The 23,418-nt window shown below is 41.2% G+C and overlaps 1 protein-coding gene across 9 annotated transcripts in view; it reads left to right on the forward strand.

Moving 5' to 3' along the window:
* Window positions 1–21,909, forward strand: part of PEAK1 (pseudopodium enriched atypical kinase 1) — a 120,367-nt gene extending 98,458 nt beyond the window's left edge. For all 9 annotated transcript variants that reach the window (XM_026068311.1, XM_026068314.1, XM_026068315.1 and 6 more), the window contains 2 exons: window positions 2,812–3,560; window positions 14,423–21,909. In XM_026068311.1, coding sequence (XP_025924096.1) covers window positions 2,812–3,560; window positions 14,423–15,574 — 1,901 coding nt within the window. In that variant the 3' untranslated portion in view covers window positions 15,575–21,909. The remainder of the gene's footprint in view (window positions 1–2,811; window positions 3,561–14,422) is intronic.
* The last annotated feature ends 1,509 nt before the right edge of the window (window positions 21,910–23,418 follow it).

Consider the following 23,418-nt stretch of genomic DNA (forward strand, 5'->3'; position numbering starts at 1 on the left):
AGAAAAGCAGTTATGAATCTTACCTTTCTTGGAGAGGGTTTCTGCTGCTGCTCGAGATGTGCATCTCGCTCTGATTTGTTTTCATGCTGTTTCCCCCTAGTACCTGTACGGCACTCGGATCAGGCAGGCACAAAAGCAGCACATATTAGGAGACCGCCTCCTGCAACAGCAGCCTTTCCCCAAACGCCAGCAGTTACTCAGYGTAGTGGGAAGAGGGCAAGAATGATAAAACAGACAGTGATCTTTAACACAGAATGGTGCCAGAGGGGAGAAGCACATGGGTCACGGCTTGTGCAAGGGGAAGAGTGAAGAGTTGTTGTGGAAGAAGGCAAATGGTTGGAGGGGTAAGAAAAAAGGATAGGAAGTAGAAGGGAATGTGCTTCAGGACTGTGTTAGACTGTGCTGTTCGGATGCATGGTTCTGGCATGCAGATACCAATTCTGCTTTTGACTAATATGCTGCCAGTCAGTCTCTGCCACAGACCGCTTTCTAATACAGTTCCTGTCCTGCTCGGCCACCAGCAGTGTTACCTGCTGCAGCGTTGCCAGCTGCGAGAGGAAGAGGCGCTGCTGTGGAGGGCACCCACTGCAATAGGAAGATCAGAAAGGAGCAGCAGAGGGTCCCCTGCGTGTTACGTTTCTGAAGCAACCTTGACGATGACATGAGAGGTCCACAGGGATTCTCTGCTACCTCTAGCCTTTGAGCATTTTTATTTTATGGGAACCACCAAGCGATGACCCAGGGGAGCAGTCCTGTGCAGCCTTGCTAAGGATCAGGGTGAAGAGGACCACTGTCAATGCATCATTCCAAGCTAATAGAATTTCCTGCTCAAAATTCAGTTTTTAAGCACTGGACTCTCCAGGCTTCTCACAAAATCTACAAAGCTTTTCCAATGGTTTCTTGAGCTTAAACAAAAGATAGAAATATAACTTTCATTTGTGATGTTGTCTCCAGGGAAGGAAGGTTAGGAATTCAAGATTCAATGCTTTTCTGTTTGTGGATATATATTAAAAAAAAAAAAAAAAAAACTCCTCCTTGATCTCCTTGAATTAAGAGGTCTTTCCAGCAGTGTAACCCAATGTTCCAGGGTTTTGTGGATCCTGACCAACAGAACCTTGGATTCTGTATTATTCGTAAAACCTTTAACGACATACTTTGAAGTCTACAGTAAGCAATCTTTTTTCTTTTCAGAAAGTGTATAGTCATTTATTATTAATTATGGACCAAAGTAATGAAATTCAAATCTGAATCTGAGGTTCCCCACAGTTTGGCTGCATGTTCCAATTCAGTCCTCTCTTTACAGAGGTTCAGCAAAGCACATATTTTTTTAACAGCAGTCTAATAKTCAGTGTCTTTTTCCTTGCTGTTCCCTTCTAAGTAAAGATGCTCAGCTGCAATTATACAGAGTGCTCATTTCATGCTTGCTGTGTTGCAATTGTAAAAATTGGCTTCCTACTTTAACATGATAGTCAATGATCCTCAAAGGAGTAGTAGAAAATTTATAAAATGATTTCTCTGAAAATAGCAGTTGATTATTGAGTGGAAAAATATCCCATTTTTAAAATGGGTTAACTCTCAATTTAAGAGAGTGGAAAAATATCTCATTGTCACGAGTAACAACTGCTTAATTGTCCCAAAGAGCAGTTAGTTGGTCATTTGTGTAGTCTGGTTTTTGTTTTTTACTCTCTTTATTATTGTGTGTGTATTCATTATTTCCAGGGACTCAGGCAGTTATAAAACATAATTGTCCTCTCTAAAATCCATCTAAAACACATGACAGGACGTTTTTATCTTCCCTAGAAGCACACAAATGCTTGCAAGCAATGAGCCTCTCAGCAGAAATCCCGGCTTTTGTGCCTCAGAGCTGCTCTTTGAAATCTCCTGACTGCCTCTAGATCAGGTTATCCGTGAACGTAATTCTCCCCACAAAGGTGCCCATGGCAAGTGAGTAAGGGAAATTGTTCCTGGAGAAAGCTGTGACTGGAGGACGAGGGGAGTTACAAATTGTAGGGTGAAAGATAATATTTATCTTTTGCTAATCTCAAAATATGATCCTACTCTTATTGAAACCAGCGGCTTAATGAATGTAGATGTAACTTATTTTCAACTAATGAATGCACTAGTACAATTTTGTCTTTTTCTGATGTGACTGCTGAGGTATCTAAACTACATTATCTGTGTCTCAAGTTTTCTGATTTACATTCTGAAATAATACTTCCAGTCTCTTCACATTTCAAATCAAAGTGATCCCCAGTGCTTTGCAGACTAGTATAAGGATACGTTTAAAAAAAAAAAAAAATCACTTCACCTGCCAGAGAAATGCACCTCTCTGAGGGGTGGGATAGAAAGCTGCTTGACAGCATCCACCCACAGCTTTAGCACCTTTGAACAGGCGGTGAGGAAGGACATTCGGTCAATTGACTCCGAAGGGATTAAGGGAAGCGGAGTGTAATTACTGGTACGGGAATTCGGCCAGAGCGTCAAGATTGACTTTTGGTTTCTGCTTGCACTCCTTGTCATTAATCCCATGTGATGTAAAACACCAGCATGACTGAAACTGGTTTTTATATATACGCCCCTGTGTTACCCCAAATCAAATAAAGACTTGCTCTGTGTGACACTATATAGTGTCATGATGCTGATTTGATCGTTTTGGTTTCTGATTAGATATTCTCTAGGTTTTCTTCCAATGGGGGGAGGCCCTAGTCAGCTTTTTTCTTTTGCCTTCTTAAACTTCTTTGCATCTACTGCTCATATTTGCACTCTGCAAATTGCTCTAATGTTTTTAAATATTATTTTCTGATTACACAGGCCAGTCTAGAGCAGCCATGATACCTCCAAAACAGCCAAGGCAACCAAAGGGAGCTTTGGATGATGCCATTGCCTTTGGAGGACTGGTAGACCAGGAGACGATGAACAACTTACAGCCAACACCACCTCCGCTGCCAAAGAAAACCATTTTGAGAGCTAACACAGAGCCAACTCCCAGAGACCTCCAGAAGCAGGCTCTGGAGAACAATCTGTGCATCATGGCCAATCCCACCTATGACATTGAAACCAACTGGGAAGCGAGCAGTGCCTGCTCGTCGGTCAGCTTGGAGCTCAAGGTCCTGGACAACGAGTCGGGAGACTCCTTGGACAGGCCTACAGACAAATTAAGAGCAACCACCTCAGCAACTAACAGTGTTTCCAGCCTAACCACTATCAGTATTAAGGACAGGTGCTCCAACAGCATGGAGTCCCTGACGGGGAGACACCTCTCTCAGACTAAGCAGGGCAAGGGCGTCCAGAAGCCACAAAGGCAAGCACTTTATCGAGGAATTGAGAACCGAGAAGAGGTGGTAGGTAAAATCCGAAGCCTTCACACCGACTCACTGAAGAAGCTGGCACTGAAATGTGAAGACCTGTTCATGGCCGGACAAAAAGACCAGTTGCGATTCGGGATGGACAGCTGGTCGGATTTCCGGCTAACCAGTGACAAGCCGTGCTGTGAGGCAGGCGATGCCGTCTACTACCCAGCTTCTTACGCAAAAGATCCTCTCAACAATTATGCAGTCAAGGTAAGAGGCGTTTCAAAAATGTAGCCTTAGACATCAATAACAAAACCTAACAACAATAACCTTAATTCACAACACACCCGACTGGGCTAGGACCTACAAATATAAATAAGTGCTGCTTGCAATGCTGTGTGAAAAGTAAAAATCCCAAAATACAGACTTTTCCTTCTTTCATGAACCATATGTGGCATTAGTATCTGGTCTTTAAATTTCATCTTTTTTTTTTTTTTTTTTTGGCAACTCTAAAACCATGAAAACAATGAACCAAACTCAGTTACTTTACCATAGTCTTTTTTTAATGAAAAAATGAAAATACAGCTGTATTTTTAACATTAAGTCTGTCAGCAGTTTCTTGGAAACCTGCAATAACAGAACTTTCACATTCAACTGTATACAGATTATCCTGAATCATTGCTCTTAATTAGGAAAGATTTCAAAGTTTTCCATGTTCATGTATTTTAAATGTAAATTCTAGACCAATATATCTTTATGTTCCCATACAAAGTCTTAAATTTTCACCAGCCTTTCAAAAGCTCTGTCTAGCCATCAGCATTGCTTTGTGTGCTATACATAAACATATACATATGTACCTATATATTGTGTGCTAAAAAGAAGTGGAGCTTGTCAACGTTGGTTGGTTTTGTTGCTTTTTACAAAAAGAACAACCGTTCTTTGTCTAATTTATTCTCCAGCTCGCTAATAAAAGAAATAAAATTTATAAGATTTACTGTTAATATATCGATGAATAGTTGACAACTATCTTGCAAAGTCTTGTTATTTGAGGTTTATAGAGGTAAGCTCTTGTTTTTCTGAGTGCTGTATGTCTGCAGCTCTCAGTGCTTATCTAGCAGGATGATAGAAAGAGTCACGGCGAGCCGAGGGTCACAGTCTGTCAGCCTTCCTGCATGACCGTAAGCAAATCATCGCACTTCTGACCCTCCTAGCTGAGCAGACGACAAACACTGATTACTCAGCCCAGGCATGTGAGCCCTAATCGACCCTTCCTTACAGAGCACGTTGAAATTCTCAGAAGGGTGGTGCTATAAAAAGTGCAAAATACTGTTACCGCTCCTGCATGACTGTTTATGAAAAAGAAACAAAAACCTAAAAGGTAAGATTGTTGCAGCTGATATGATACAAAAATTCTCCTCAAATTGGAAAGACATCATTTTAAGCAGATCTGTGGGCATAGCTATATTCTTTGGCATTTATATTTATTTATTAGCCAACCAGGACCTCTTTTTGAAAGGATTTGAAATGTAATGTGGATACCATGTCCCTTGGCACCAAAAGCTGAGAATCAGATCATGAGTAAGATCATGAATACTCTGTATCCGTCAATCTAGTCTGGTGGCAGAATCAACAGTCTGACATTATTCAGTCTTTTTTATATAAGGATGAAAAAACAGTCTGCCAGACAGGTGCTTTGTTATTTCATGCATTGCAACCGGTTAGCAGTTCTGCAGAAGGACGAGTTATATTAAATATTGAGTAAAATACCTCCGCTGATGAAATGCACTTTACTATTCAGTTGCATTGCACGGGGAGCCACGGTACAGAGCTAGCTGAGCTGGCTACAGATGAACTATAGTTCAAAAATTGAAAGAATATGGTTACAGCAGTGCGACCTCCGGCTAAAGCGACTGCCGCTGCTGGGACCCAGAGTGGTGCTTTTCTGTATGTGCAGGTCTGGGTTATCTCTGATCTGGTTTCTCTTTGCGCAGTGTGGGACGTGCCCTTGAAGTATTTCCTGACAGGCAGGACTTAGGCTGTTATTTTCTTAGAAGTATTTAAAAGGAGAGCAGGGATCTCCTGTACAAAGCCAGTGTGAAAAAAAAACAGCTATGTAGCATGGTCAAATATATGCTGCTTTTTTTTCTCTTGTACTTACAGATGTTATCCTGGAAATCAGTTCACAGACTAACAGAGTTTACTGCAGTGTAATAGGGGTGATGGTCTCGAGAGCGAGTGAAGAATCCATAAAATATCATTGAGCTGGAGGTCACAGTGGACTGGTGTGCTGTCATGATGAGAGGAGAAGTTATTCTTGAAAATAACCTCCCTAGCAGTTAATRTGATATAGGAACATACACTCTCAGTACAAATATTTTCTGATTTCTTTATAAGTCAAGCAGGAGCAGCTTAAGGGATTACTGTTGTCTTTTCTTTTTCTCTCTTTCACTCACCTTACATATTATGCTTGCAGCTGTGTTGGGTTTTCTTTAGCTGCCTATTTCTTTGGTGCATATTTTTATTACTGCATTCTCTATGCTAATATACTGATTTTATATAACATTTTCTAAACTGTTAGGGTTTGTTCATTTGCTTGTTTCCCCTTAAATTCAATTTTAGTGAATTTCAACTTTGTCTTAGCATTTGCCCCTAAGTTGAGCTTTGAGTTACAAGACCTCAGTCCAGGATCAGATTTTTACAAAATCTTATAATTGCATAATTCAATAGGAACGTGTTGAGATGCTGTGAATTTGCATTTAACAAGTATACCAGGCTTACTCTTATGGATCTCTTATGTGTGAGCCAAATTACATATTCATCCACCTCCAACAACTGTGCTATGTATTTCTGCCATTTAAAACCCCTTGTCCCCAAAACAGAATGGCAAAAAATGGTGAGATTAAAATTACTGGTGTCTCTAATGAATCCAAAATACAGTATTTCTATTACTTTTAAACAAGTGAAAGTAGCAGAAGGAGCCTTATAAATACAGTTTGAAAGTGTATATGGAGCCACATCTTCTGACAGTGTCAACTTGTATAGCTCTTTTGAGTTTAGTAGAAATAAGCAACACTGGCTAACAATTCAAACTCTTTCTAAATCTGGTGATTTTAATATTTGATTTGAGAGAATGTGATAATGGGAAAAATATTTTTTATTATATCTTTGTAGACAACAAAAGAGATTGACCCCCTCCCCCCCCCCAAGATGTTAAGAGTCTTACATCAAAAATTGCATGTTAATGCCAGCTCTCCAAAAGGAGAAGTACAAAAGCAATGCTAAATTAAACTTTAACTGTTTGACTACTACTGAAATGAATTTAGAAGAATGAACATTTGTGTAGGTGGTAGCACCAGAAGAAGGTGGTCTGATAAATCTGGGTAAAACGAGGTAGAGCACAACTTGTCCTGTTTGGCTTGGATATTAGAGGAGGAGCACTGCGTATAGGGGTGTGCAGCTCCAGTCATAACGCTGTATTATGCATCTTGCTTTAGTCTCACCCAATCTACTAATACATGTCTTTGCCAAAAAGCTGCAGGAAGCCATGTGGAAATTACCTTGACTCAGACATTAGAAACAAAAACAATAAACCCAGTGAAGGTTAGAAAATTGCTTTTCCAACACGCAAAAATAGAAGTATCCTTACAAGAAGGGTTTTCATAAAATTCCAGCCCCTGAGGTATTTTTCCTTCACTAACAAGTGCAGTAACATCTTCTAAATAATTGGTAGGTCTGGGAACAACACGGATGTACACTCCCTTGAAACCACCGTCTTATCAGTAATTCCAACTATGTAGTGAAAAGGTTACACTAAAATAAAAGCAGTAGTGAGAAGCAGCATAACGTGGATTGGACAAGTGCAATCCCTACACATACYGAATAAGGCAGCAATACAACAGGAATCTAAATTTAAAAAAAAGTCAGGAATAGGCATGATTACTCAGCATGAATAACAGTTAAACAAGATTAATTACTGTCAGTGATGTGGAGGGAACTACTTCCACTTTCTGTATCAAACTCCCTCAAGGCTGAAATAGCACAGACAGTTGCTGTACAGCAGCATATGCAGGCACACACAGAAGTCATAATTCAGAAGCCACAGGGAGCAATACAAACGTAGAAGACACAGAGGGAGCCTACGGGCTGCAGCCTGCGTGTCCTGGCCGCAGGCACGTGCTGCAATGCAGGTCGAGTGGGATATGCAGGAGTTGCAAAGGTGCCAACAGTCGCTCAAAAGGAGCAGCTGGAAATTTAAATCCCTTTTGATTTCTTCAGGGCAGCAGAAGTTCTTCATGCGGTAAAGCTTTATGATTTCTGCTAAGGTTCAAGTCCTGAGTATAAAATATAGCAACATAGATGTAAATAACACTTGGCTGAATTTTGCTGACAGTTTCCTAGTTGCAGCTCACAATTATTTTCTAGCTATGATTAGTTTGTCAGGGCATGCAAAGCTTACTTTTTTGGTAATTCAGTTTCTTAATGGAGTTCTTGACAGAAGTATTATCAAAGATCATCACAGAACTTCGTGCTTCAAATCAAAATAAAGTTATTTACATTAAACCTTTAACCCATTCCAAGTTCAGTCACAGCAGTGCAGAATTCTGTATTTTGCCACACTGGTAAAAAGACAAAGCTGCACTGCAAGGCCAGATCAAGAAAATAAGGTCAATCAGAGATCAGCTGGACTCCTTAGAAAAAAGGGTTGTGCCAAGAACAAGCCATCAATTTGGGATTAGCAAGCTTTCATTCGACACACATTTTCTTTTGCAGATGTGCCTTTGTGTAATACAGCAAAGTAGCACAGATGGTGCAGTGTTTGCTATGTTCAGTGTTTCTCATTTTCATCATTTTACAATTCATTCCCCGTAACATTCATCTTGCTTTAAGTTCACTGACGCCCTGTAAAATGCATAGGGCAGGGTGAAAATGAGATTCCCTGCTGGTAAAGTGGAAGTCAGCTGACGGCGCAGTGGGCCGACTGGACCTATAACGAAAGAATAAAAGCTACTGCCGAACAGTTTTTAGGAGCTCTGCAACATTACAATCTTGCTTCTTTGTGAGAGGGGGGAAAAAAGAAAAATTAAAATGGCAAAATATAGAGAAACTTGGCCTGTCCTGATAAATGCAACTGTAGTTTGGTTCCTACAGATTCACTGCTGAAGATGCAAGGTAACTGTGTTCCAGTGACCAGGGAGATGGAAACTTTCTGTTCCTTCATATTCATCTCTCTCCTCTTTTTTCTTATTGCTTTCATGCATCATATGCAAGGGCTTTTAACCAACATTACCTCATCTTTTGAGCAGCCCTTTATCAGCACTGGAAATAAGGCTTGCCAAGCCCGGCTCAGCCCCTTTCCTTCAGGTGTTATCACACATTGCATCTTCCTAGCTCAGCTGACTAAAGGAAGTGCTAAATGACTTACCCTAGTTTCTGCTGGTATTTCGGTCAGAGTATTTTCATCTTTTTCTTTTCCTGGTCTCAACAAAGGAATTCAGCATGCTATCTGTGTCAAAGGCAACGGGATTTCCGCATTTTTTAGAGTAGCTCAATGCAACAGAACAAAGCTTTTAAAATGCTGCAAAGAAAACTGGACTCTGTATTTACTCAGTTTTGACATCGCATCGCCYGTCACAGATCAGGAAAGCATCCACACCTTCAGCAGCCCCTCGCAGGAGGTGTAAAACACCCGCTACCGAGACCATCAGCTTCACACAGGGACACCGTCTGTTCTCCACGTCATTTCTAAAGGTCGATGTAGGCTTTGGTTGCATAACGTAATATAACTCCAACTGTTCTGAAAATTTTAAATCTGTGGTCATTCAGGTGATAGTTTGGCGGTATTATTATTAATGCTCAGGTGAGCATTAATGTAAACGGATTATTACCTTTTAATGATATTAAAGACTATTGCCAAACGGCAATATAAAATAGAGTTCTGAGTAGAAACTGCAACATCCAAAATGATAAAATAGCACAAGAAGTTTGTTCTTAGCCATTATTTTTTCTGATTCCAGATAACACAGTGAAAGTCGGTAAAGAAAATTTACATTCTATAAACTGTCTTTGAAAAGATCAATAAGAAAACTTAGTTTGTCTCTGCTGCTTTCAGTACATTTTCCACATTCTAATAAAATACCAGTGCGACGGGAATCCAAGCTCCACAATCTAAACCCCAGGCTTTTATCTGGACTCCTGCAGCTATATTTCAGAGCAGAAGTCTGAAGAGTAATCAGGCGCTTACACAAATGCAAGATTATTGCAGGTTTCTCTTCTTTAGAAGCTGTTTTATAAATGCAGTCAGGTGTGTGATTTGTCTTTATGCTCCCATTTTCAGCTGCTGCTTCTAGACAGCCGAGCTTTCCCTTCCCCTTCGGCAGCTGCAGAGGATGTAGTGTGCCAGCGCRAGTGTTTGTATAGGCAGCCTTAAACAACCCGGCAGCCTTTTTCACTTCTCGCATTACGTTGTTTGTAAACAAAACACAAGCAGCAGAAAATGCGCCTCGAGTCGGAGCCCAGCTCTCCGGTTGTCTTTGTCGCGGTTACGTCCRTGCTCGCCTACCCACACGCGTTTCTGTCTGGAGCACGGAAAAGTAAGAAGAGTGCCCAAAAGCCATCCCTGTTGTGCATTTATGGGATTAGAGAATTGTTTTCTTTATTATCTTCTCTAACAACAGAATAAGGAGTGGAAAGCTGTTTTTATTAATGCAGTCACTTTAGTATTGATTTTAACTCTAATAGTCTTCAATTTCTGTTTTGTTATAAAGATAATATCTAATGGCACTGTAGCAGGGATGAAATTAGTATCTCCATTTCATCATCTCATTTCTCATCTCATTAGAGATGAGTCTGAAATAAAATCTCTTTTAAGAGCCCTTGGCACTGGGGGAAGTACGTCTCCGCTGTGGATTCAGATGCTGATCCAAAGGTTGTCATGAGCCACAATCATAATGGAGTCAGTAATGTGACTTGTTAACACTGGGCGGTGTTAAAGAGATCACTATATATAAGATGCTGTTCTGCTTGATGCTGGAGAGGTCTTAACTGAAGCACTCTTTAGAAAGAGGTAATAAATGAGACAATCTAGAGATGAGCAGCAAGAAGCAGAAGGTTAGGAATAAAGATGAAAGAAATGAGAATTGGTTGTTTTGGAAAGAAAACAATGAAGAGGTGAACAAAGTTATGTTTTTTCCAGACTGTAAAAGTATATTTAAAAGAATGGGAATCAATACTTTTTAATATCAGTTAGGAGAAGGGCAATCAATTTAATTTTTAGTGGGAAGAGATTTAGGATTGAATAGCAGGAAAAAAAAAGAAAGAACAAGATACAGAGGGACAATTGTGGGATCTCCCTTTTGGGGTGTTTTTACTAGGTTGGAAAGGTATTTGTTGGGGATGATCCAGCTGGCAGCGTATGGATGAGATTTGCCTTGCCGGCCAGTTCTGTTCAGCCTCCTGCTTCTGGCTCCGAGGAAATGGGGACGGGCTGCAAAGGCAGCAAACTCTGCCCTCGCCGCCGGATGCCAGTCGGGGCAGACGTGCATGACCAGTCGGCAGCATTGCCACGTCCAGAGAGGCCTATGAAATTGTAGTTTTGTAATATTATAATTCTAGGATTGGGGATATTTTCTAAAATGAGCAAACCAAGCCTGATTTTGAGAGGTGGAAAGCACTAGTATCTCCTTTTCTTTTTTTAAACTGAAATTACTGAAATAAATGTGAGAGCCCTTTTTTAAAGTATATAGGAAAAAGGGGCTGCCGGGGACTGTAATTAGAAACTAGGAGCAAGTCTTGATCCTTTTCTTYTGGGTTTTTATAGGTAAGGAAAAATCCTCTTCTTGCACTTTAAAAGGCCTTCTATTCACCAAATTGAGACGTATTAATTGGTTTGACAGCAAATACTCTGCGGGTTATATATTGCTGATAGGATATCATTTTTAGCTGGCAGGTGGCTTTGGGAATCCTCTGTGTACAGTAGTTAAGTGCAAGTGCTTCCTTGCGCTTTTCTTATCAGCAAGTAAGCTTGACTTTTGAACTCTTTTAGAATGAGTTTATATTTTCAATTAGGTCATTTAAGTATTTTAAAAAATAAAAGCAGGATGATTAATATTTGACAAATGGTCATGAGTGCAGAACATTATTTCCTGTAGTGTAATACTCCTACGTAAATTAGCACCGTAAGAGGCTGAGCAAACAAGATTTGTGTGTCACCTATCAAACGGGAAATCATATTTTGAAGATGTGCAGAGATCTGTGTGTAACTTCTTGGGTGGGAGAAATGGCTATGAATTCTCCACCTCGCTGTGTGCACACGGGCGTGTGCATACGTTGGCACGCTCTGCCTGAACTGAACTGGATTTGGCTCTCCTGATCTTCTGCATGTTCCACATACGATGGTTAAGGGCAGGAATAAAGTACAAGTTGGATTAAATACGTAAATACACTTTTGTTATGAAACAGCCCAGATTACTTGGAATGATAAATGATTTTGGTTTACGTAGATCATTCTAAACTGTAATTTATACATACCCTAGTAATGGCAGGGTGTAAATTCAGGGGAGTCCCTTTCCTTAACTTATGATTATTCATCATAAATCTTTTCCTGTCACAGAATGTTTTTATTGCTGAAAGGGGGAAATGGGACTTTACGTACATTAGACCTGACTGCTAACACTGAAACTGTTGCACAGCGTTTCGTTAGAGCGGCAATGATACTTCTCCCTGAGTGCCTGGAAGGGAAGGCACCATCTTGCTGCACCTCCGTAAAAGGTCACTGAAGCAGGCTTCTCCTTTAACGCGTGTAACGCCATCTGTTCAGCTATCATTATAAAAGAGAAGCACAGACCAGATTAAAAGTTCCTAATCATGCAGTCATAATACAGAATTAAATTGGAGTTTTTTCCCTTGATCTCAGTAAAGCTATTTAGGAGCTCTTTTGAATAAGAGGGAGACATGTCACTTAAGTATTTTGTCTTTCCAATTTTTTTATGAAGCGTTGGAGACTGGCTGCTCTGGCGTACTGGGAATCTTGCATGCAGGCTTTTGTCTCTAGGTTGCCATTTCAAATTTGGCTAAGATCAGTGATAATCAAAAGTTACAATCTTAACAGCTTTTTGACCACCTACATAAGAGTTAGTCGTCTTGCTAGGCTCATGCATATGACACATTGGTAGGATGGTCTCTACAACACTCTTACTTCTGTCTTCTGTGCAGTATTAAGTATTTATTAAATCTAGGGACTTCAGTCTCCTGGACAGTCAGTTGACATTTTCAATTCATATATAATTGTATTTTTACTGTATCTGTTTACATTTATAAGTCTTGAGAGCTTTACTTTCTATTGGTAACTCACTTTACCTCTAACCGTGTTAAATACATTTGTAAATGTAAATTGGCAAGAGCCACTGCACAAAGGTGGTACTATCGGCATTTCCTGAAAAAGTGAGGACTTTCCTCTTTTAAGTTAAGTTGACTAGCAAATACATTTTTCAAATTTGTTTTGTTTGTGCCTGGCAGTGATAAACAGGCAATTTAAACTATAGTGTCTATCAGATTTAGGGAGGCTTAAAGGCTTGTGAAGTATGGAGGCATGTACAAGATCAGAGAGTTGAGGACAATCAAAATGCAGTCACTTAGTGTGTGTCTAATTGCATACCATTATCTGACAATGCACTCTTCTGAACAGCAAGCATACTTAATCTCCCATTAAACTATACAGTTCTTAACTATATAAGCACATAAAATTAAAAAAAAGTTTGTTTGTTTGTTTTTTAAGTGAAAGGCCAGTTTATAACTAGCCCTACTTGAGTTCCTGAGGAGAAGGAGAAAAGGGAGAAATGAGCAGAAAAGCCACCTTATACTTATATTTAGGGCTAGTTCAAGACTTGGGCTCCTTGACTGTTGTGACTGTATTGAACTAGTGCTGACTCTTACTAACCTCCCCTACCTTATTAATCTGACCTTCCTTTTCTTTGGGATGAGCTAACAAAAGCTGTAACTTCATCTGAAAAAAGTGTCTTTCTATCTTCACTTTGTCTGAGTGTTGCAGTTAAAACCTCTTGCTGCATTATACCAGCTGATTACTTAGGCTTAACCCTGTAAAGATTAAAGCATGCACTTAACCTTGCACGCTCCGAACAATCTTGTTGAAGTCGGTAGAACTAAGTTAACATGCAGAGGTTAACATGCCTCAGTCTTTACAAGGCAATAATTTCAATCAGTAAATGCCTTAGAACAGCGACTGTAATAGCGGTTGCCCAGCGCCTATCGGGACGAGGTTGGAGCTGCCAGTTGTTACAGCAGTGCAAATAATTAATAAGGACAATAATTATGGTGCTAATTTAGCTATCAACAAGATATTTCTGGACAGAAATGAACTACAGCTATGTAGGCCAAAATACAAGCATGTACTCAGGCTCTTGACGGATGACTGAAGGCAATTAAGGTACCATGCTCTAATGAGTTTCCGTTTGTCACCTGAGCCATGGTGAGTTTGCTTGCCTTCCCCCTCACCTCGCTGCAGGTGTGAAGTGTGTTCGCTTCACGTAGCTTCAGCAAAGAGATTTYGGTTTCCAGGTACGGTGGGCCAGGAGCACGTGGCCCATCACTTAACTCAGCTGCCAGGTGGTAACTTGTTAAGCCGTGCTAACTCCATTATGGGGAATCATTTGATCATATCGTCAAATATTCTACACTGATTTCTTCACCTCTCATATTGCTATTGATTATTTTTATCTTGTTGAAGCTTCGCACAAACCTGAGAGAAGAATAAATAAAAGGAGGTGGATAAACAAGTTACTGTAAATTAAGCTTTACTCTGAATTTACCATGCATCAGCTGCTGTTCTCACTGCAAGTGCAACCTGCCTGAATTAAGTTGTATTTTCCATTGTATAATACGTGCACAGGGAAAGCTACTTTGCACTTATTGACGTGCAGTTGCTCCTACCCAACAGTAACTGGTCATGTGCCTTAAGATGGTCTTCCAAGGTCCATTCACTAAYGCTTTTTTCAGTATTTGTGTTTAGTGCTAGAATGAGGATGCCCATCAAGAAAGTGTATATTAAAAAAAGGATATAGAATTTACAAATTGAGGATTCTTATGTTATGTCTGTTCTGTTTGTTTTCTTCCCTCAGATCTGTAAGAGCAAAGCTAAAGAATCCCAGCAGTATTATCACAGCTTATCCATCCGGCAGAGTCTGGCTATCAACTTTAACATCCAACAGGACTGTGGCCATTTCCTTGCTGAAGTGCCTGTTCGCCTCCTTCCATGGGAGAATACCGATGCACCAGAGGTGGAAGAGCAGGAAGAAGAGGAGGAAGAACCTGAGCAAAAGAACAGAGAGACCCCTTCCAATATAGAGGCTTCACAGAAAGACAGCTCAAGCAACCAGGGGACCATCAGCAAGCAGCGCAGCCGTGTCGTGGTCATCACACGGGAGGTCCCATACTTAACGGTGGCTGATTTTGTGCGAGAATCTGCACCCCGCCATGCAAAAAGCCCAGATTTATATGAGAGGCAGGTCTGTCTACTCCTTTTACAGCTGTGTTTGGGCCTGGAGCACCTGAAACCCTATCATATCACACACTGTGATCTGCGGTTGGAGAACCTGCTGCTGGTTCATTCCAGACCAGGGGGCAGCCCTCTGAACTCTGAGTCCATGGAGCCCAGTCCCAACACTGCTTGCCCAGCCAGGTTAATAGTGAGCAATTTTTCCCAGGCCAAGCAGAAGAGTCATATGGTAGATCCTGAGGTCCTACGGGATCAGTCCCGCCTGGCTCCAGAAATCATCACTGCAACACAGTACAAAAAGTGTGATGAGTTCCAGACTGGCATCCTCATCTATGAAATGCTGCACTTACCCAATCCCTTTGATGAGAATCCAGAGCTGAAGGAGAAGGAGTATACCCGTGCTGATCTCCCCAAGATCCCTTGCCGTTCCCTCTACTCTCAAGGGCTCCAACAACTTGCCAGCTGCCTGCTGAATCCCAACCCTTCTGAGAGGATCCTGATATCGGAAGCCAAGGGAATCCTTCAGTGTTTGCTGTGGGGTCCACGTGAGGACTTGTTTCATGCTCTCAGCACGTCTTCCAACCCAGCCCGGAAGGATGCCGTACTTCAAAACTGGCTGGACATCAAACGGACGCTGCTGATGATCAAGTTTGCAGAGAAGTCCTTGGACAGGGACTGCGGAGTTATTCTCGAGGACTGGCTTTGTTGTCAATACCTGGCATTTGCCACTACAGACTCACTTCATCGCATTGTGAGAATCATGCAGCAGCACTAGTTTGCAGAACCTGTTGCTTTTCATGAAGCCTCCCCCTGCCCCAGTCCTCACTCCAGCCTGCCCTAGGGCTCACACTTTGTACAAGTGTTTGAGAAAAGAAAAAAAGCCTAGATTTCAAAGCCAGCAACCCTGAGCAAATAGGTTCTAATTGGAAACATTGCATTCTATACCTGATGTAACCAAAACTTTGCTTTCTGCCAGGCTTAGTTTTTTATATATATACATCACTACATTTGGATCAGACATTTTGTAACTCGATTAATATCTGGTTGTTAAGGAGAGCAAACCTTTACAGATACCACTATTTCTATCATTGCAGTGAACAAACTCCCCTCCTCTTCTGGATGGTTTCTGTCATTTCTATATGTAGCATTGGTAGGGAATAGCAGTGACCATCAGCAGAGATGGATTAATTATTAAATGGGAAATGAATGATCCACCATGCTCCAGGCCACAAAACCCTCTATTGCTTTCCTTCTGCATCCCATGCGAATCTTTCTCTCAGCTTAGTCAGCCACCCCTAACTGGGCTGGACTCCTCTTTCTCCTGGCCTCATCCAGAAGGATTCGGATCTTTCTAACACTTTTTGCCTTCTGTTTTCTTCCCAAACATGGTTATTCTCCTGACTGTGGCCAGTATCAGCAGGCAGTAAGTATCTCTAGTCTGTCCTCTTCCCCCTTTCTCTGCCTCTGACTCACTGCCTACCCATATCCTTTCTAACCATGGATCCTTGATTTCAATGATCCTGCCTTAATCGGACCATTATCCTTAGCTTAAGATCTCTGCATTAAAAGACACAGTATGCACAGTCTGTCTTTCCCATTTCCTACATGACATTCACCAGGCTGGATAGCTGATGTACTGTAGATATAAGTGTGTTTATACAAGAACAATACAACACATGGTGGACAACTGAAATTCCCCTTCCATTGCAAAAGGCCCTAAAGCCTGATTTGAAATGGATAGAAAGTACATAACCTTCTCTGACAATCACTGTTTTGAATTGGGAATGAAAATAACAGCCACCTCTCCTGTTTTATTTTGGTTTGCTCTTGTCACTTGTGCCATATTGCAAAGTGGGGCTGAAATTGGCACTGCTGGATGTTGGCAGGAGGCAGAATTGTTCAGAGCTCGTCTGTGTGTCGCTAACAGGCCACATGGAGACACTTTTACTCCAGACAGTTCTCTGAAGGGTAAAAACAAGCAGGTAAGAACACTGTTTTTTAATTACGGAGAGAGCTGTTAAGTTTGGCAGCCACAACTAACAGTATCGTGATCCGTCTTTGCTGTAGCGGTGTTTGGCTACATCGCTCTTATGTGTAACCAGTGTTTTCTAATGTCTAACAGACAACAAGCTAAAAATAGCATGTTGTCAAGACAGCTCAAGGAGCATTGCAGACAGGGTTTTGGACTAGAGAAGGAGTTATTGAGTATTAAAGAGACAGAATTTTTTAAAATTCAACCTGAAGGAGCTTTTCACTTTGAAAGGCAGCTGCTGACTTACTTGCCTGCCATAACGGCTGTTTCCTATGGAACCTCTGCGACGGCACAGCCAGTGTCTTTGCTCAGTATTGCTCGGCTCTGAATGGCTTCCTAAATGGCTCTGAAGAATACGTTTGGATGCGGGGGAAAAAGTGACACCGAATATTCTGACCTGGGTGATGGACAGCAGACAGCCCTAGTTATGAGCCTGTGCTTCTCTCCTATGGATCTATGTGCAATTCTTGTATGTATTTTTTAAAGCTGTACATTACGGTGTTCACTTTACACACCAGCCTTTACCTGATGCTAGATCTGCAGCCCCTTCCTTTACTTTCCTGGCACATAAATGCGCAGATATCCATGTGTTCTTTTTGCGGAATGATGTTTCATTTTAATTGTTAAAACTGTGAGGAATCAATTCACTTCAGCCTTGAAACAAATAGCCACTTTATACAGCATATGCATGCTTGGACCAGATGCATGGAAACCGAACAAACAGTCCTGCAGGCTTAAGGTCAGCAAAACTAGCTCTGGATCCACACGCTACATTCGGAGGGGTTAAAATGTCTATATGAGTCTTCTCTGGCATCTATCAGAGCTAAGYTGAATAGTGTGTAGAAGCCTACATCGATTGTGCAGTAGTATATAGACTGTTTTTGTGACCTTTCTAGAGATTTTTGAAACTTCTGATTATTATTCTGTTGTTTGATTCACCTGTATCAGTGAAGGATCAGGCAAGGATAAGAATAATATATTTTAATGTGATATGTATTTTTTTCTTTTTGGCAAAAGGTTAGGATGTTGGCATTGATGAAAAAAAGAGGACAGTGCATTGAAAGTCCAAGTGCAATGTATGTAGTTGAGGTACTTCCACTACATCAGGAAAGAAAGTTTCTACACTAATGCTGAGCAGCTTGTAAAAGAACCCTTTACAAAGAATCACACAGGCAGGGCAGCCCCGCTTCCTCGGGACGCAGGCTGGCAACGCTCGGAGAGCGTAAACACGCTGAGTGTGACCGGTCGCACCAGTGCTCTCTGCTACCTGTTAGTCACTGTGTGTTGAGTGAGAGTAGGGCACTGCTTCTTGTTCTCTGTGGTCTGGTTTTGTGTTTGTTCTGTAGTGCCTGCGCACACATAACTTCTCACGTACGTAGTACAGGCTGTGCGAGCAGCTCTTGGACCACTCGCCACTGCAACAGGCTTGTTCCTTTCAGCCRGTAGGTTTCTGTGTATACGGACACGTGTTCTCAGTGTCGCTTTCATGTCAACGCGCACATGCAAAGTTGAATTTTGAATGTTTTACAACCCTTCATATTTAATGCAGCTGGTCCAAAGTCTTTGTATCTCTAGCTATCTAATTTCAGTTTGTATTTTTTGTGATGAACCAATACTCATTTTAGCTCTGCAGTATAATCAAGCATGGATAGACGTTCACTACCAATCTCTTTCTTGTGCAGCACTGGGTAAACTTTAGCAATTTGTAGTGTTGTGTGTTTTTTTTTTTTTTCTTTAAAAAAGAAAGAATGGTCAACAAAGTCGAACACAATCTGGCCTGAGCTATTCCTTGGGGAGCTTCAGGCTGACTTTGCAGATATGCCCATAACCGGTGACTGTAACTATGTTTGTGGTGGTCCTCCATCCTGGCAACAGATTGTGCCAGATAAATACCTGCGAATGTATGCATTAAACTGATTGTAAACAAATCCTAAGAATGCTACAGCATAATTGCTAAGCAAAAGGAAAAAAACCCACTCTGTTTGTAATTGGGATCCTGTGTATAACAGGAACAGAACCCCTAACTGTGCATAGATAACTTAAAATGGACATGTGCACAGATTTTGAATTTTTTAGTAGTGTAGCACTTTCAGCTGAGCTCAAGAAATAGGAAGAGCTGCAAATCTAAGATAACAGTATTGACTGTAAATATATATTTTTCTATTAATAAAAGCTGCCATTCAAATATTTTTAACATGAACTCTACAGATCTTTCCAGTGCAAAGTAATTGCTGGAAAATCAAATGCTTGTTTGAAGAAGAATTATAATGAGTGGTTTCTGATCCTTTTAGAGCCATTAAAAATCTCTCTAATGTTACAGAGAGAGCACAGTGATTGGATTCACAATGTTTAGTGCCTTGTCAAAAAAMTAAAATGAAGTTGGTCAGTTGGTGGGAATCGTATTCTTCTGGTGATAGCCCTACAAATAATACTGCCCACAGAGATGCGAAAGACTATTAAAAAACATGGTGTACTTCACATGAGGATGGAGGGGATCTATTCCATGAGAAGATTTGTTTCTGGAGATTCAGTTATGTGAATAAGTTCCTTTAAGTTGCTTGTACTACAGCTTAACTTCAAGCAACAACCAAAATTGTGGGCTTTCAAATCTGGAACTGAATCTGCACAAGRGAAGTAATAGTAGGCAAGAAGTCAATTGGTCTAATCTGACCACAGCAACATCCGAGAAGCCTATTGCTTTGACAATCTACTCCAGATCCTCAGCGTCCAGGTGAGGAATCGGACCGGTGCGGGACGAGGTGGTGCAGGCGAGGCGCGCCGCTCCTGCCGGGGCCACGAGCCGGGCTGCCCGGCGGTGTCGGAGGGGTGCCGCTCCGGCTGCGGGTGGTGGACGTGCTGCACGCTGCTCTGCGGTGTGAAATGCAAACCTCTGATAACACGGAGTTCTGCAAAACTGTTTCTGAGATGTTATGGAAGATGTCTTTGCTTTGTATTTCTTAAATTGGAATTGCTTATTCACTGATTATCTTTCAAGCCTCAGATTTGATCCAGTCTATGCATAATCCAGGTGAATGTAAAGAGAATCTAGTAGTAAAAACTTGCCCAGAAATCTTCAGGAATAAAGGGGATCCAGGATTTTACTCTGGAGTCTCTGGAATGTCAGAATATAGAGGCATGGCCTCTTTTTAAAATTCAGACATGGTGAAATCTGTAACTCAAGCTAGAATATTTTGTTGCTGGCCTGCAGAGAGCATTTACAGAAATGTTCCACCTTACATCTTTTAAGCTCCACACGTGCCAAAAGCACCCACAAGATATGAATGGATCATCTTGGCATTGTAGCACAGGGGAATTCCAACATATTGGAGAGAAGAATATACTGTTTAAATCAGATGTGTGTTATCAATCAGTTATTGGAAGAGTTTACTCTGCAGCTTCATACTATAGGTCCTGTACTTTAGCATGTAAAAATAGTATTTGTTGCTGCATTAGAAATGTCTCTGGTTCTCAGTTCTTGTGCTGAGAAGCCCCACCCAAATTAATATAATTTTTATTTTTAATAAAAGTTAACAGTAAAACAGTTAAATCCATGTGTAAATATAAATTAAATAGTCCTGTTTTTATTTAATCCAATTGTAATTTTTCTGAGGGAACATTTTAATGCACTTTCCTTTCCCCCTTTCCCCAAGTAAGAATTAAGCAGTCCGTTTTCTGTAGAAACAGTATAAGACCATTATTTCCTACATGACTGGGCCATCAATTTTACCCTGATTTAGTGGAGGTAGTGTTGCTTCTGCTAAAACTCCTGAAAACCTAAATAGAGCACAATCAGAGCCCTTCAGTCAATGTACAGAGAGATGTGATGATGATTTAGTTATGCAGTAAGATAACATGAAAGAAGTGCAGTACAGAATTTTAAATACTTCTATAATAATACTGCTCCCAAAAATACACCTGCAGAGATATTCTTTAAACCATCATCTGGATTCCAAACACTTCAAGGGAGGAAAGAGCAAAAAATACTATTCAAAAGACATACTGGGGAGAAACTTCTTTAAGGTATCCTCAACTCCAAAAGGCAGAGCACGTCCTTTCCATTGCTGTGTTGCAAAGAATTTCTAGTAGACAATCTGTATGGATTTTATTATTCACCTGGATGCAGTATTAGAAGGATGATGGTTTTGAACAGATGCAGAACGTAGTTTAAATAATTTCCTACAGGCCTCCTTGCGTTGGTGCTCCACTCAGCGTTTAGTTGGAAACCACCGAATGCTTTCAGATCAAGCGGAGCTGCCAGGGAGGCAGGAACTCTCAGCTTACCTGTACATAAGCATTTTACCACTCTGCAGAATTTGAGAATTTGGTTTGTACTTCAGGCTATGAAGTTTTTTTTTTTTTTTCCTTAAATCCAAGGGGAAGATTTCAGGGATTTAGAAGAGGTTGGAATTTTTTTATATGGAAGAAATATATGTTCATATATATGCATATATATATGTATGTATATGAAGTTTTGTATCCCAAAAGTATTCTTTGCCCTTTTATGTTTGAAAATATATATATTATATATTGTATATATAATATATATTTAAGGTTGTGTAAATTTGAACATAGTAGTTTCATAAAACAAATAACACCTCTTCAAAAATGACTTGAAACCTGTTTCTTTATCCTTCGGCTTGTTGGTATTAGAAGGTTTTGCAGTTGAAATCCTTGGGTTTTTTTCTTTTAAATCTTAATTATGCTGAGCATTTAAGAATATGTTCTTGTTTTTAAGAAAAGGGGAAAATTATTTTTAAATTAGGGATTCCAAAATTGACGGTCTTTTATAAATGGGATTTCTTTAAAATGCCTTGAAAAAGGGATTTTTTTTCTTTTTCTTTGTTTTTGTTTTTGATTTCAACTCCATTTCTTGTGGGTAATTTGTATTTGGAATTCCTGGTTGCATTGCTTTATCTGGTGCTTCATATTGATATTTACACATTTTTATACGAATAAGTATATAAACTTCAAGCCTTCCTTTGTGATCAGGGGCAGTTACACTCTGGTTTGCTGTGGTACTTTGCTGTGTACTCTGTGGCATTCATGTTACTGTGTAAATAAACTAGTTTTATTACACTGAAAGACAAATTTGCAGTTGTCGTCTTTTTCTCCCTTGCTAGGCAACTAGCCTAAAATGCAGCTTTCCGAGGAAGACGCACAACCTTGGCATGTTTGTCGTAAGGTGGCAAGTCCAGGAGAAGCTGTGGCTAGGAGAAGAGCTGCTGGTTTGCAGCGGTGCAGCTGATGCCCGGCGCCCCGTCCGYGCCGGGGCCCTGGCCGGGCTTCCCGCTGCCCGGCGCCGCGCTCGGGCACGGCACCACCCGCCGCCTCTGGCCGCTTTCCCCCAGAGTCTCCCCGTGGCCGGCGCTATTTCAGCTCCATCCGGACGAGCCCCAGCAGCAGCCCGAGCATAAACCAGCCACTGGCAGCTGTGCAGTTTTAACCACCGTCTTGTTAAGGCCCTCGTGGAGTGAAGTGACTTGACACATGGATGAAAACGGGGACAGCTACGTGCCCACGCCAGGGCGAGCRCTGACACTAAAGGAGCTGAGGCAAAGTTAGCGATTTCCCTAGTGTGGACAGGGCTTAAATGACCTGCTGCGAAGGAATAAATGGCTTTAAGTGATTTTTTTTATACTCTGTGACAAAGCAGGATGCCTCCAAGGCACTCGTGTGCAGCGGAGTTCGCTTTGTGTCTGATCCGTTACCTTGAAGCCTACAGCCTGACGGAGAGTCTGCTGAAAAACAGATGGGATAATATGTGTCTTCTGTGATCACGCAGACACACGCCACTGATGGTGAGATCAAACAGCTCAATTTTGTACACAGATTTGATAGGTAGCAATAGTAGCTGCAGATGCTAATTTATTAGCATAGGCCAGATGACACTACATACATCAGAGCAACGCTGTGGTTCTGCCTGAGCGCAGCACTGTTCATAAATACTCTTTAAAAAAATAGCAAAAAGCCTGAGGGCTCAGTTCTTGCCGCAGTTGCGCTGCCTTTGCGCAGGTGTGTCACCCATTTCAGGAAGGCTGCACGCGATCAGAACTCAGCTGGAGCGTAACTACTACGGGCCGTTCCCATCTATCGCTCGGTCGCCTTCCAAAACCAGTTTAAGCAATTCTCCTCCTCCTCTTTAAAAATCCAAAGCTAACTGACTCCAAAGATGTCAGTAAATATGCAACACGTTTAACAGCCTGACAGAGAGATTTTGGCTTTACCAGAGTAATCCCTGTTCGCTTTAATGAAGYGCCATGCACTCCGTTAAGAGAGTTGGATTATGCCATTTGTCAGTGGCAATCACCAAACACCACCGTGGAGAGAAAAGACATCCAAAAACAGTCTGAAACCTTTCAAGGCACAATAACTGTATTTGTTTAACTAAAGTCTGTTTGAAACTAACTGAGTTATGTCAGTGCAAAGTCTTCAGTGGGTGACCTTAAGGGGTCACCATCTGGCGTTCTCATTTTAGCTTGCGCCAGACATGAATGCAAGCGAAGCCCAAAGATGCCTGTTTTAAGCTGATATGAAAATGTCTGCATCAGGTTTTTTACCAGTGCAGGCATCCACTTTTGGTAGACRGT

This window comes from Apteryx rowi, unplaced genomic scaffold, assembly GCF_003343035.1.
Source record: "Apteryx rowi isolate R43461 unplaced genomic scaffold, aptRow1 scaffold_27, whole genome shotgun sequence".
Classification (NCBI taxonomy): domain Eukaryota; kingdom Metazoa; phylum Chordata; class Aves; order Apterygiformes; family Apterygidae; genus Apteryx; species Apteryx rowi.